This window comes from Triturus cristatus, chromosome 6, assembly GCF_964204655.1.
Source record: "Triturus cristatus chromosome 6, aTriCri1.1, whole genome shotgun sequence".
Lineage (NCBI taxonomy): Eukaryota > Metazoa > Chordata > Amphibia > Caudata > Salamandridae > Triturus > Triturus cristatus.
Genome location: NC_140589.1, coordinates 140,364,087 through 140,377,910, shown reverse-complemented (window position 1 = coordinate 140,377,910; position 13,824 = coordinate 140,364,087). Strand labels below are relative to the sequence as shown.

The 13,824-nt window shown below is 48.0% G+C and overlaps 2 protein-coding genes across 3 annotated transcripts in view; one reads left to right on the top strand and one right to left on the bottom strand.

The window, feature by feature from the left end:
- The window catches only part of SLC4A1AP (solute carrier family 4 member 1 adaptor protein), a 92,674-nt gene extending 82,514 nt beyond the window's left edge, over nt 1–10,160 (bottom strand). Inside the window, exons 1-2 of the mRNA XM_085610352.1 lie at nt 8,760–10,160; nt 4–196 (exon numbers count right to left, since the gene is read on the bottom strand). Of these exons, the coding sequence (XP_085466478.1) occupies nt 4–196; nt 8,760–9,950 (1,384 nt within the window). The 5' untranslated portion in view covers nt 9,951–10,160. The remainder of the gene's footprint in view (nt 1–3; nt 197–8,759) is intronic.
- Nucleotides 10,161–10,224: 64 nt separating this feature from the next.
- SUPT7L (SPT7 like, STAGA complex subunit gamma) overlaps nt 10,225–13,824 on the top strand; it is a 113,701-nt gene continuing 110,101 nt past the window's right edge. Inside the window, exon 1 of one of the 2 annotated variants that reach the window (XM_085610354.1) lies at nt 10,225–10,400. The gene's annotated coding sequence lies outside the window, so the exon portion shown is untranslated. Of the gene's footprint in view, nt 10,678–13,824 lie in introns of both variants that reach the window. The other variant, XM_085610353.1, reaches the window with a different exon arrangement.

Below are 13,824 nucleotides of genomic sequence, written 5' to 3'. Positions count from 1 at the left end.
TACCCATTCCCCATGAACAGCCACCATCATTGCTTGTGCCACTTTCAGGCTTTGGTGTTTCCATCTCTTCCTCCGGCGGATCAGCATCAAAGTCATCCCCTAACATCTTCTCCTGGAGACTCTGCTGTCGCTGACGGGCTTCAATAAGCTGTGTCACAGACAGCTCAGACTCCGACTCCTGATCGTCTTCGGGGCCCTGCAAGGACAGTGGCAGTCACCAGTTACACTTATCATTATGATGTTCTGATCCAAAGTACTGAATCATTCTCTGCCTCACCTCCACAGGAATGAGACATGCTTCATGAAGACATTTTGTAGCAAAATGCCTGAAATAGAATCCTGTTGAAAGGCCAGTGACTCCTATCACCCTATTTCTTCTTTGCTAACAGAATTCAGCAGACAAGTAAAACCAAGAAACCTACTGTAAAAGAGCAGTTTCAATAAGCATGGGACTTAATCCTGGGGGACTCCGGTAACACAGCCCCAGGTAGGGAAAAGAATCGCTCCACAGAATCGGTATCAGAGTCTATGCTCCTGTGGTGCCTGTTTTTACTTGTCTTCTTAATGTCTGTAACATGGGAGGCCTGGTGTTTCTGGCCACGGGGGCCATTGGGGAGGTCACTATCCTGGGAATGTGCAGATATAAGAGACTCTGAAATGGGTCTCCCAGTTTAGCTTTTGACACTGCCATTACCCCACTAATGCCCACAATTATTCCACCATTCGAGCTGGGATTGTCAACGGAGTGGACATCAGGGGCCGTATTACTGGAGTGCCCTGGGGGCACAGCGAGCACTTTCGCCCACTTTGCGCGCCCCAGGGCACTTTGGTATTACAGAAGGGGCCGCAGATGCTTGCGCGTCCCCTACTGTAATAACGATAGCGCAGGTGCACATAAAGTGCCAGAGCCATCATCAGAGGATGTTCCCTCCCATGCAAACGAGGGAATCCCTTTGCCTCTGTGCCCGAGCTGTATTACAGACGCGGATGCAGAGGTCAAGAAGCTGTCAGGAGATGCACTGTTAGTGCGCCTCCTAATGGCAGCTCTTTGAAGGGGGAAATGGGCTCCATGGACTCCCCAGACATTCCCTTGCAGGTGGGAGCAGTCACTCACTAAACCCACCTGCAACTGGATCTATAATCCCCCTTTAAAAGTGCAGACAGGTTGTCACCTGCACAGAGAAACACGGAGCAGATTCAAAGCTTCGTTTTTCATTGGAATGCACAGCCCCCAGGTCATCATGAGTTGTGGCTGCCCTGGGGGGGCAGTGCATTCACTATAATGTGGCGCATTATACTGGTTAGCTCTGGGTGCACCTTTTGAAAGGTGTGCCCAGCACAAACCAGGAAAATGCGCCACACACATAATACGGCACCAGATTTCTGACACACAACTGTTGAGAGACGATGGAGACTTCCACAAAGGGTCAAAACCTTTCAGGAAAAAGGAGCTCATGCTTTATTGTTGAATCCTGCAGGGTTAAAGATTGTATATAACAAAATAAACGTGCATGTTTAGCTCAGAGATTAAGGCTGAGGAGTATCTAGACAATTTGTGGGGGATGAAAAAGCCCTATAAAATGAGGAGGGAAGATAAATTGTCATCTATGGCGATCTGTTTGTTAAAACTTGGTAAGACAAGTGGTTTGGATGGTCCAGGCTAGAGAGGTCCATTTCTTAGCCTTCATCATGGCACAGTGAAGTCTAAGGTAGCCCATACTTTTGGCTATGGCTAACTTATGTATCGTATTATGTAGATAATGCCTCTGTAAAAAAACATCCGATAACAGAATTAGCGACCTGGCTGACCCAGATTACTTTGTATGGCAATCTCATTTCTCATATGGAGGTAATTTCTACCTCAATGGAGGTAAATGGGGGCCGAAAGCTGAAAGTGTGCCGGGCTGTCAAACACTTGCTGGAGATGCATGGGCTAAGAAATACATGGCAGACTTAAATTGCCCAGCACCTGGTTTCACCTATTTTTCTTTCCCGCACCAAAAGTGTGTTCGCTTGGCTTACTTCTTGGTATCTGCCGGTCTATTGGCTAAAGCCTGGCTTAGTAAACTCCCCCAGGTTTTCTTGGACCATAATCCTATGCTCCTCAAACTGTGCCTCTTCGAAATTATGTACTTCTGAATCTCGAATATGTTAATCTTATAACGGTGTGGTTGATGGACTGTCTAAACATCAATAGGGGTAGTGCTCCAATCAGGGAGGTATGGGACTCAATGAAAGCAGGGATCAGGGGCGAAACATTTAGTTTTTTCTTATACAGCCAGAAGGACAAAATTAATAAAATCAAAACAAAATAGGAGGAACTAGCCAGCCTAGAATCATTCCATGTGAGGCGATATATAGAGGGCCAAGTGGATCAAAAAATTACTGCTGTAAAGAAAGATATTAATCGCACACATGCCAGAAAAGTTGCTGAGATATATTAGGTACATAATTTTGAGAGTTACAAATACAGTGATACAGAAGAGAAGCGACTGACTCTCAAAATTAGGCAAAAGAAGTTCTGAATGGGATTAATGCAGTCTAAGATACATCTGGTAAGGCGGTTAATAGTCCCGGACACATTCCTAGAGTTTTGGGGGAATAATCTAAAACTCTGTATCAGGAAAATCAGTTTCCCACTACGGACCAAATCAAACAATATTTAGGGCAAGTGAACAGGGATACTTTAGAGGAGGATATGGTTGGTCTAGACATACTGTTTACTATAGAGTTAGTTAAGAGGCACTGGACTCCAATGCATCTAGGAAAGCCGTTTGTGCAAATAAGACCCCTCTGGAAATATCATCACACCTTTCGTTCCGCGCTATCTCCTGACATGGTGGTTACATTTTTGGAGGCACAAAGTGGCAGGGACACTCAGGAGTCCCGGGCAACAACAAATGTAGTGGTCTTTTTAAAAAAATAAAAAAGAGAGAGAGAAAGAACCACTGTTGAACCCAGGGTCTTATAGGCATACACTCCTGAATAGCAACAATAAGATCTATTCTAAAGTGCTGGTATCTTGGCTAGGCAGGGTCATTGTCACATTGGTCTCTTCATGGCACAGTGTTTTCTGCCAGGTTGTAGTACGGCAGACCATGTATGAAAGGTTATTACGTAGTTTGACATAACCAAGACTCAGAGGACCCAAATGACATTGATCCTGTTCGATGTTGAGAAGTCCATTGATAGCGTCACATGGCAATACCTTTGGGAAGCATTAGAGAAGCTTGGGGTCGGGCCTGGTTTTTGAACTGCTATCCGCAGAATGTGCCATATTTTGACTGAAAAATTACAGCTAATGGGTATTGTGTCGAATAATATAAAGAACACTCAGGGAATCGGCATGGATGCGCCTGCTCTCCTCTACCATTTGCGCTATATAGCGACTGCCGTTTTTGTGCTAACTTTGAATGATCGCTCTATAACTCCTGTGACAACTAATGGCTTTTCTACCATCCTGTTAATGTACGCGAATGACATCACTATTGTCAACACAGATCCAGATAGCACGATTCTGGTGGTAGAGGAGGAGGCTTCCTGATTTGTGCAAATATTAGGATATCTCCTCAACCAGGGCAAAACTCAGATTTTGTGCAATAAAGATACTAGTTGTCAGGAGTATTTAAAGGAGCGATGGTGTGGTTTGTCTGGGACTCAAGATCACCCCTAAAACAGAGTATTGCTCCATCCAATTATAAACCTGCTATTTGGAAAATTAAGTCTGAGCTGGCACGCATTAATAATTTCCAATTAACACTCATGGGGCGTTGCAATGATATCAAAATGCTGGTGCTTCCTAAGATCCTTTATCTGTTTAGGGCTTTTCCTTCGGTAATTGGACAGAAGTGACTAAAGAAGCTTGATGGGATCTGCAACAACTTTAGTGGTTGTGAGGTACCTAATTTTGAATATTATTATAGGGCATCTATGCTGCAGAATATAGAGCTGCTAATTACAGACACAAGTAGTAAGCATTCTGCAGCAATGAGTCTTACCAGTATATACGAGTTATTTTGGGCAATAAAGCAAGAGGTTCTTTTTTTGGAATATTGTACCCCAGTTATTGTATAAAAGTTACGTTCAAGAAAATGTAGGCGGTCCATAAAATCTGGTCTATCTTGTGGGTCAAAATCGGTATGATCTGGCACAACCAACGAAGACCTGACCCTGACCACGTAGTCTGCTGTTGCTAATGAGATTGTTGCTACCATAATATCTACTCCGGGGCCCCGTATGACCCCTGGCGCCACCATGTTTTCACAAAGAAACTCATACCCATTAGCGGAGTTCTCACTTCCATTCTAAATGCCTCTATCGACTCAGCCACCATTCTGGATGCATGGAAACACACCATGTCCCCTGTTCAAGACACCCACTGGGACCCAGCCTCGCTCACCAACTACAGACCAATGTCCCTCCTACCATAGCAGATAAAGAGCCCGGAGAAGCTCCTAAGCAGATGGTTCACTGACCACCTCATCAACCACCAGCTCTTCGAAGCAATGCAGTTGGCTTCAAGCCCAACCACAGTACAGAGACAGCACTCTTCGCTGCTATAGACAACATCCTAGACAGAGGAGATGCAGCGGCCCTCCTCTTAATGGACTTCGATACGGTGTCACACCCCATCCTCATCAGACTTCTGCAGGAGACTGGAATCTAAGGACCCGGTCTCCAATGGATCAACTCCTTCTTGACAGAGAGAACACAAGTGGCCAGCCTGGCACCATACTCCTCAGAAACCGGCAAACTAATTTTCAGAGTGCTTCAAAAGTTTGTTCCTCAGCTCAACCCTTTTCAATACTTACAAGACCCCTCTGGCCAAAGTCATCAGTGTACACAACATCAATATCCTCTCCTACACGGATAACACACAGTCCATACTCCTCCTCTCAGACAAAACTCCAATACACAGAACAAGTTAACCACCTGCATGACTAAAGTCACCATCTGTATGAAGGCTAACTGTCTCAAGCTCAACACCAACAAGATAGAAGTACAATGGTACTCCGCCTTGTGGCTGGCCGACCTTGGACCCACACCAACCCCCAGCCACCAAGCCAGGAACCTCTGATTCATTACAGCAAGCTGGGCATGACTGTACAAATCAATGCTGATAATGTATCCTGTTTCCACTCCCTGAAGATGCTGAGGAAGATTTCCCAACCAACACCAGAAAAAACATCCTTTATGCCCTCGTCACCAGCAAGCTGGACTACAGGAACGCCATGTACACCAGTATCAACAAGCACCTCACCAGAAGACTACAAACCATCCAGAACTCGGCAGGCAGACTCATCATCAACCCACTGACCTAGAACACATATCACACCTCACCTCAGAGTGCACCACTTACTCCCGATACAAAAATGTGCTTAGTTCAAACTCCTCATTCACACATCCAAGTCAATACACCACGTAGGTCCCACCTACCTGAACAGCCACATCTCTTTCCATCAACTGCCTAGACTCCTCCACATGGCCTGCCTCCTACTCACACGCATCCACAGAAACAAGTCCGGAGGCTGAGCCTTCTCGTACACTGACTAAAACTTGGAACAAATTCCCACTACATGTCAGAGCCTCCTCATCCCTTCTTGAGTTCCGCAACACGTTGAAGATCTGGCTCTTCAAACATCCCTCTGTCATATTCGAGACTAGGGACACACACCTGCTCTGCGCCAGGACACTCTCATGGATGTCAGTATGCTTTACAAATAAACATAACATATTCTCCAACTTTCACACAATATGACCATGTTATATTCACATTCACACAAACATAAAACCACATAGCCTTATTCCAAGTTCTTTGAAATTACTGGCAGCTAATTTGATACTGTGGTTTTGCTAAGCAGTGAATAGTACCAATATTAGCAAGTATTTTGTGAGAAAGTGCCATCTTTCTTGCATGGTATGCCCCCACTGTTTGCTGAATTGCTGATGTACTTTGACTGAGTATGCCCTGGGCTCCTGCCAATCAGGTGCCCAGGGCCTGTGTTCCTTCCCTAAAACTGTATTGAAACCAAAACCCAAATGGCATCTCTGGCCACATGTCAGCCCCTGGTAAATGGTATCCAGGGCACTGTGACCAGAGAGGGCCCCTAAGGGCTGCAGCACTTATTGTGCCACCCTTAGAGGCCCTGTACCCTGACACCCACACACTGCCTTTGCAGGCTGAGTGTCTTGGTGCAGAACAAAACAGAGAGTTGGCATGGCACACATCCCTCTGTGCCATGCCCACAAACACACTGCCCTGGATACCTCAGTCACACCTGGGTGAAATATGCCAGTGATGCGGGTACGGGTGCATGAGCCCTGTACCCCTACAGTACCCAGGTCCATTCCTGGGCAGGGTAAGTGCAGTGCTCCCATTAAGAGTATATGGTGCTGGTAAGTCGTCATCACGAACTCCACAGCACCATGATGGCTATACTGAAGACTGAGAAGTTTGGTATCAAACTTCTCAGCACATTAAATCCACACTGATGCCAGAGTGGGATTTAATGTAAAATGCATGACAGAGGGCAACTTAAGAGTTGCGCCCTGAAACTAACCCACAATCCACATCCTTACTGAGAGGCTGCCTAGGCTGCCACCCAGCAGACATGTTGCTGCCCCCCTGGTTAGAGAGCCATCCGCTCTCGTGGGCCTGCAACAATGCACATCCTGGGGCGAGGTGCTAGGCCTCCTCCCCCAGGATGGGCAGGGGAAGCTTCAAAGGCATGCCGCCTTTGTGAGCCTCCCCAGACCACTTGCTGTACTCAGCAACTGGTCCCCACCGGTTCTGGCCCCCACTCTGGCGGGAAAACCTAAGTGAGGAAAGGGGGTGTGCCAGCCTCTGCCAACCCCACCCCTCAGGTGGGGGAGGCGAGGTGAACCACAACTCCGGGCTCTCACCATCTTGAGGATGGGGAGCCCTACCCAAAACAGGACTAGGCTCCTGCCCCCCTCCCACTAGAGAGTGGCAGGATAGGGGTGTACCCTCCCCAGGGAAGGGACCCATTGGTCCCTGCCCTTTACCTACCTGTAATGCCCCTGAATTAAGTATTTAGGGGCAACCTGAACCTTCCTTCCTCAGATCCCGAAACGAGAAGAACAAGAAGAAAGAAAGAAGACCTGCCGTGCAGCTGCTAACAAGAGGACGACACAACTGACTTGGCCCCAGCCCTACAGGCCTGTCGACCCTCGAACCTGCTCCTGCTAAATCCCGGTGTCTCCTGTGGTCAGCAACCTCGAAAACCCTGGAGGACCTGACTGCCTTGCTCATCCAAACACTGGGACTCCCACGAGCAGTGGTTCAGCTCAAACAGCAACAACCCCTGGTGCCAGCCAGGAACCGCAAATCCAGCACACTCTGTACCTACCTGACCCTGGGAAACCCCCGAGTCTAATCCCAGAACCTTAACTCTGCCAGTCGAGTACTTACCTGAAAGCCGATAACTCACATTTTCTCCATAGGGTAACATTGACTGTTTTTCACTTGGAAATTCTTCTAAGTGTCGAGTTTTGAAACTTTGAAATATTCACTAAAAATTACCGATCAACGAAAACGAAATTACTCACCTGTTACCAGGAGAGATCCCAGTCTGGATCTTGGTGCCCAGCACTGACCCTGAAAAGTAATTACAACTGCGATTTTCCGATAACCAAACTTTCCTCAATAGGATTACATTGCCGGGTTTTTGCCAGAAATTCTTCTAAGTGTCGATTTTTGAAACATACAAATATTCCTTAAAAATCGCCTGTGTAACAAAAACGATTTCTTTCAACTGTTTACAGGAGATGCACCAGGGCTGAATCCAGGATCCAGCCCTGAGTAAGAAAAACCTATGCAAAGTAATTGAAATTGCATTTACTTAAAGATTCCCATTGAGCTATTGCAACAACTTTAACTATTGCTTTTAAAAGTCTATTGCTTATTGAAAGTATTCAACTAGAGCATCTCATTCTGAGAAAGTATTTTGATGCCTACTTGTGGTTCTAAAATAAAACCACTATATATGTTTTATACAAAACAATTGGCCTAGAGTTCAGTTCTGGAGTGCGTGAGACCATTTGCTGACTGAGTGTGTACATCAAATGCTTCACACTGTCCTCAATACTGCCTTACTGCTCGACCAAGCTACCACTTTAGAGAGTAAGGTTATATCTGAGTTTAACCTCTGCCAAACCTCTGGGGACTGTTGGACTCTGTACACACTGTACCTTACCTTGGTGCAGTATATACAGAGCCACTTTCTTACATATTTCAGATGTCAGAATGAGGGATAATCTGCAAAGGTGGAGTTATAGTGCACACAATTTAGACCAATTTTCCCTGTGCAAATGCTGACAGTTATTAACTTGCGAAATTTGAATTGGGAACAAATCTTGCAAATGCCCAAATATTGTAACATTTCTCAAAGCAAACCAGGAGCAAAAAACTGTTTGATCACAATTCAAATATTGCCCGCCAACTCCGAAAGGGGATTTTAGTTGTTTATTTTATGTATAAGCAAATCAATATAAAAGAATGCATATCACATGTGGGTGCCCAAAAACACTGTGCGACTCGGGCCCGAGAAATACAAAAAAGTCTGGCTCTTGAGAGTAAGTTTGCTTACGCTAGAAAGTATTCATTTTTTAAAGTTTTGAATATACTCTGTGCATTGGGAAGGATATGTGGGCAAGAAGTAAATGCAAATGTCATATTTTCTTTAGATGAAAACAAAATTGAAGTGTTGCTAAGGATATTTTTGGCCCATTTGCATTACCTGTAAGATGTAGAGCCGTGTGCTGCCCCCAAGCTTCAGGACGTGTCCCACTCGCAGGCGGCAGTAGGTTTTGGGTGGAATCTTCTTCTTGTTCACGAATGTGCCATGGGTGCTCCCCAGATCGAACATGTAGAAGCCTCGGTCCTGCTGCTCCTCGGACCCGGCTGCCCCACGGTACTGGAGCACGGCGTGATACCGGGACACGGAAGGGTGCTCCATGGAGACGTCGCACCCAGGCAGCCGCCCAAAGACGAACCAGGTCTGCCCTGCCAGGTGCAGGCTGGACAGGATGACCCCGTTCTTCAGGGTCTCCAGATGGTAAGAGGCGCTGGCAGGTGGCATGGCGGCCCATGGAGGCTCGTGGTACGGGATGGGAGGGGTGCTCCTTGGCAGCACTGGTGGCTTCCCGGGTGGTCTCATTCTCCCCAGGCTACCGTCCCGTGGTGTCTTCTGTGAAGAGCCAGTGGACTGTGGCACTGCCTCATTGCAGAGACTGGCTGCGTTGCCATCACCAGTAGATCTTTCCCTTTCATCAGTTGGGCACTCGCTTTGCGTAGCTGCATCCTGACTGGGTGTCTCTTCCGTGTTACTGGCTGGCATCTTGTGATGAGCTGACAGCTCCTTGCCTTCAGCTAGCCCCTGGCTGGATGTGCCCTCAGACTGACTGGCTGGCACCTTGAGATGAACTGACAGCTCCCTACCTTCAGCTAGCCCCTGGCTGGATGCGCCTTCAGCCTGACTAGCTGGCACCTTGAGATGAACTGACAGCTCCCTACCTTCAGCTAGCCCCTGGCTGGATGTGCCCTCAGCCTGACTAGCTGGCACCTTGTGATGAGCTGACAGCTCCCTACCTTCAGCTGCTGGTCCATCTTCCAGGGCTGATAAATCCTGACACTGACTTGTTTCCTTTCCCTCAACTGCTGGTCGGTCACACTCCACTACTAGGCCCTCGCCATGCACTGTTGACCCATCATTCTCTACTGCTTGTACCTGCCCATGAACAGCTAACCTGGCTGAACATTCACTGCTATCTGCAGATGCGTCTCCCTGAGATACTGACCCCTCTCCATGTACTCCTGTCCTCTCATTCTGCTCTTTTGCCCCCTCGCCCTGCTCAACTGACCTCTCGTGAGTCCGCTCTCCACTTTCCACAGGCGCTTTTTGTTGCCCGCAGTCCCTGGCTCCCCCCATGTTCTGTGCGGAGCCGTCGATTGCCTGGGTCACACCTTCGTCTGGAAATACTCTTCAAAACCGTGATTGGGGTCTGAAGTCCGGTGCCTGTTACTGCGTCTTTCAAAGACACGTTTTGTGTTGTTATCGTGTAATATTTTGAGATCGTTGCGACTGCAGCCAGAAGGACTAGAGTTTGTAGCACTCCTGTGATCTACTCCAATCATGCAGGCGGAGACACATTCTAGTAGCGGTAGGATGTGTGGTGATCTCGGATTGGTTGAGAGAACTCGTTTCAGGCGATTGGCGGAGGGAGCTCCAGTCAGTTGCAGCGAGCGACTCCATCTATTCAGAGGGTTGCTGTGAATATTTCCCAGGCAGCTGCCAGCTACTCATTGGGTTGTCGGAGGTCCGCGAGAGCATGTGCTTACAGGAGAATAACTTCCGTACATTGGAATACTCTGTCTCTAGGTGGGTTCCAATGGGCTACCGATTCCAGAGATGCTGCATGTTTACTAGGTGAACACATGTACCCTTAACGCTAAGGTACAGCTTGAGCCTTAAAATAGGCGGAAGTGGAACACGGCAGCGAAGCCATTGGATTGACTATTCTGCAAGCCAGATTGCGTTTATAGCGGTAGTGTTGCGCAGTCCGCATCCGAGAGCCACCCGGCCCTCTCTACGTCACGTGTTACGTACGGCTGACGCCCCCTCCTGCCTCCAGTCTCTGTCTGCTGTCAGATACGCGGTAAGCTTTGTATACTAACCCAGGGGGAGCGTTTCTCTACAGGTTTAGGAACTAACTAGCCGTTCACGTTTCCGTGTGCAGCTCTTCGCATCTTCTGGGAGACTGTGCCCGACGGCCAGCGGGGTCGTAGCAGCCATGCGGCACCGGTGATGTCCAAAATCACACCTGGCTTATTTTTCAGCATCACCCAGCATTCTGGGATGTGTGGTTCCAAATTCCATAAAAAGTCCGGGACTCGATTTACAAAGGCATTTTTTTTCTGTAAGCTTACATTTTCTGCCGAAATGCTCTATGTACTCCTGCTCTGTATTCACAATAGATAGAAAGCAGCAGGACAAAATTATCCTCTCGTGAGTGATTGTAAGATACTACTGTGTGTACAATACGCAAGAGTAACGCAGACTTCCGGGTGCAACAGGTATGGTTTGGGAGGGAGGAGTGGGGGGGGGGGGGAAGCAGGCCACTGACAAAAATTTGTGTGTAAAAGGCCGCTTTATTGGAACAGGTGCACATTACAATTTTAAAACCTTGGCCAAACGCCTTCCAAAACTAAACCTCACTAAATATAACATACCTAGCCCCGCCCCCACCCGTACATTACAACATTACAACAATATCAAAATTACATTCCTGTATAACCCCACCAACAATCTCTAAATACAAACCTTCCGTTAACCAAACTTCCCTGCCTGCCCCTTTACAGCTATCGACCACCCAAACTGTGGAACCGAACTAAACTTACCAACCTATCCTTTCCCTGTCGATAACCAAACTCAACAAAATAACTCCACCAACCTCCGGTAAAACTGTCCAAAATTCACAATAACCCCCGCCACCCAGAAAGAAAGGGGTGGTGTAACCACTACACCCCCCTCTTTCTGCCCCCCAACAAAAGAAAACTTTATACTCCTCGAGCATGATTCTGCACGTTCAAACAACGGGACAAAACCTCCCTAATTTCCAACAAATAAAGGTCCATGCCCAACCTAGACAAATGCACCCCATCACCCCGAAAAAATTCTACCGCCTCAAAACGAATATCCTTGTGGGTCACTCTCCCGAAACCCAAATCGCGGCAAAATCTGGAAATCTCCGCATTCACTTTCTTCCGTGCCCTGTCAATAGCTCTGGGATTCAAAGCCCCTCTCCACACCCTCCGCGGGACCAATTCCGTCCAGAGCACATGGCAACCCGACAAACGCTCCTTAAGCAAAGCCAAATCCCTCTTCATTGCACACAATAAGGCCACCCCTTTCACACCGCAAAGATCGTTCTCTCCCAAATGTATCAAAAAAATATCAGGGCATTGTACCCTCACCATGGCATTATTTAAACATGGAATAAGCTCCCTCCAAAGCATTCCCCCTTTTCCTTTCCAGAGGATCCGAAAAAGACTGTCATTGAACCCCCAACCTTCCCCCCCCAAAATAACTTTTGCACGCTTGTACATGTGCCCACTTGACGAAGGAAGCCCCACAATCCACACCGTCAATTCCTTTGCGTGGGGCCCAGCCACCGAACCTGAAAAGAAAAACAAGAATGAGACTCACACCAAAGAGGTTGATGCATGCGCCTCCGCTGCATTCGCTCTTACATATTTATGAAAACAGTCTGATGACCAACAGTAGGAAGGTGGAATCTGACTATATGGTTGCCCCCACTTTTTTCCTGGTGTTTGAATGGTTTTTGACTAGTCTGGCTGGGATCCTGCTATCCAGGACCCCAGCCTATCTGCTTACTCCCTTAAATGATTGGTGTGCATATTAGATGCATTAGTGATTGGATACTGTGGTGCCTTATGAGCCCCTAGTATATGGTACCTTAGGTACCTAGGGCATTGGTACTTCACAGGCCTACCAGGGGCTGCAGCATGTATTATGCCACCCCTGGGAAGCACTCTCAATCTGACACCACAGGCCTGCTACTGCAGCCTGTGTGAGGTAGTGTTAGCACTCCTCACTGAGGTATAGGTTCCTATATCTCACCATACACACACATATAAACCTATCAGTCACCCCTATGGTAGGCCCTATCAATCCCAAGGGCAGAGTGCGTGGTTTCCTATGTGAGGGGGTGCTTCTGCCTGAGCAGGACCCCTCTGCAGCTGGCAGAGTCTATTCTCTGCTGCTGTTTGTGGATGCGGTTAAACCATATACTCTTAAGTGCATTATAACCTCGCGGTAAATGCTAACTTTGGAATGACTGCATCAAAACATGTCGTGTTTGGTGTCAAACAACTTGGAATCCTACACCCACACCAGTAACTGGTGTGGGAGTAGGATCCCACCCTTCTAGAGGGGACGACATGTACACACTGTACTAACCGGTAGAAATCTTATAAGGCCCTGGCATCACAACATGGATGCCACCAGCACAGACACCGGGCTGCCCTCCTGCTGCTGACCGAAACTTGCAGTGGAGGGAGCCCAACAAAGGGTTTCCTGTCACAGGGAGGTGTCACCACCTCCCAGACAGGATTTAGTGTATTGGAGCTGGGTGGGTGCACTCTTAGAGTGCTTTGAAGTCCTGCACTGGGGGAGCAGTAGGCTCCTCTGTGCATATGCCAGCTCAAACCGGTTCAGGGGCTGCTTGCCCCTGTCCTGGCGCGAAACTGGACAAAGGGAAGTGGGTGTAACCACCCTGGCCCTCCTAGAGGAGTGGCCATAGAGCTAGTCCCTCCCATCTTTTCACTATAAGATACCAAAGCTTGCCAATGCAACTTAGATTACACCTGGACGACGCTCACCGAAGAAGAAGAATCCTGGTCCTTCAACTTTCTACTATCTTTAGAAGACCGAAGGATCTCCCTTGGAGTCAAGGAGTGACTCCCCTGCTTGGCAGGCACCTAACGGACTGACCAACGGTTGCAAACTTTACCGCTCCCGCCGGAGCCCGAAGTCCCTGCGTCCCCTGAAGCTGATTTCCTGACCTCTCGTCGGCCATTTTGAGTCCCCAGCGAAGCTGTGGCGTCTGGACCCCACGAGTGACGAGGTACAGCAATACCAGGGAACCGTGCACTAATTTCGAGTGCAAGCCCTGAACGACGAACTACAAACTTGTGCTTTGGACCACTTAATGTCCAAGTCCCTAGCAGGTCTGGAACCCAAGATCAGCGGCCTACCTCGTCCCGAGTGACCGTGGGCTGCT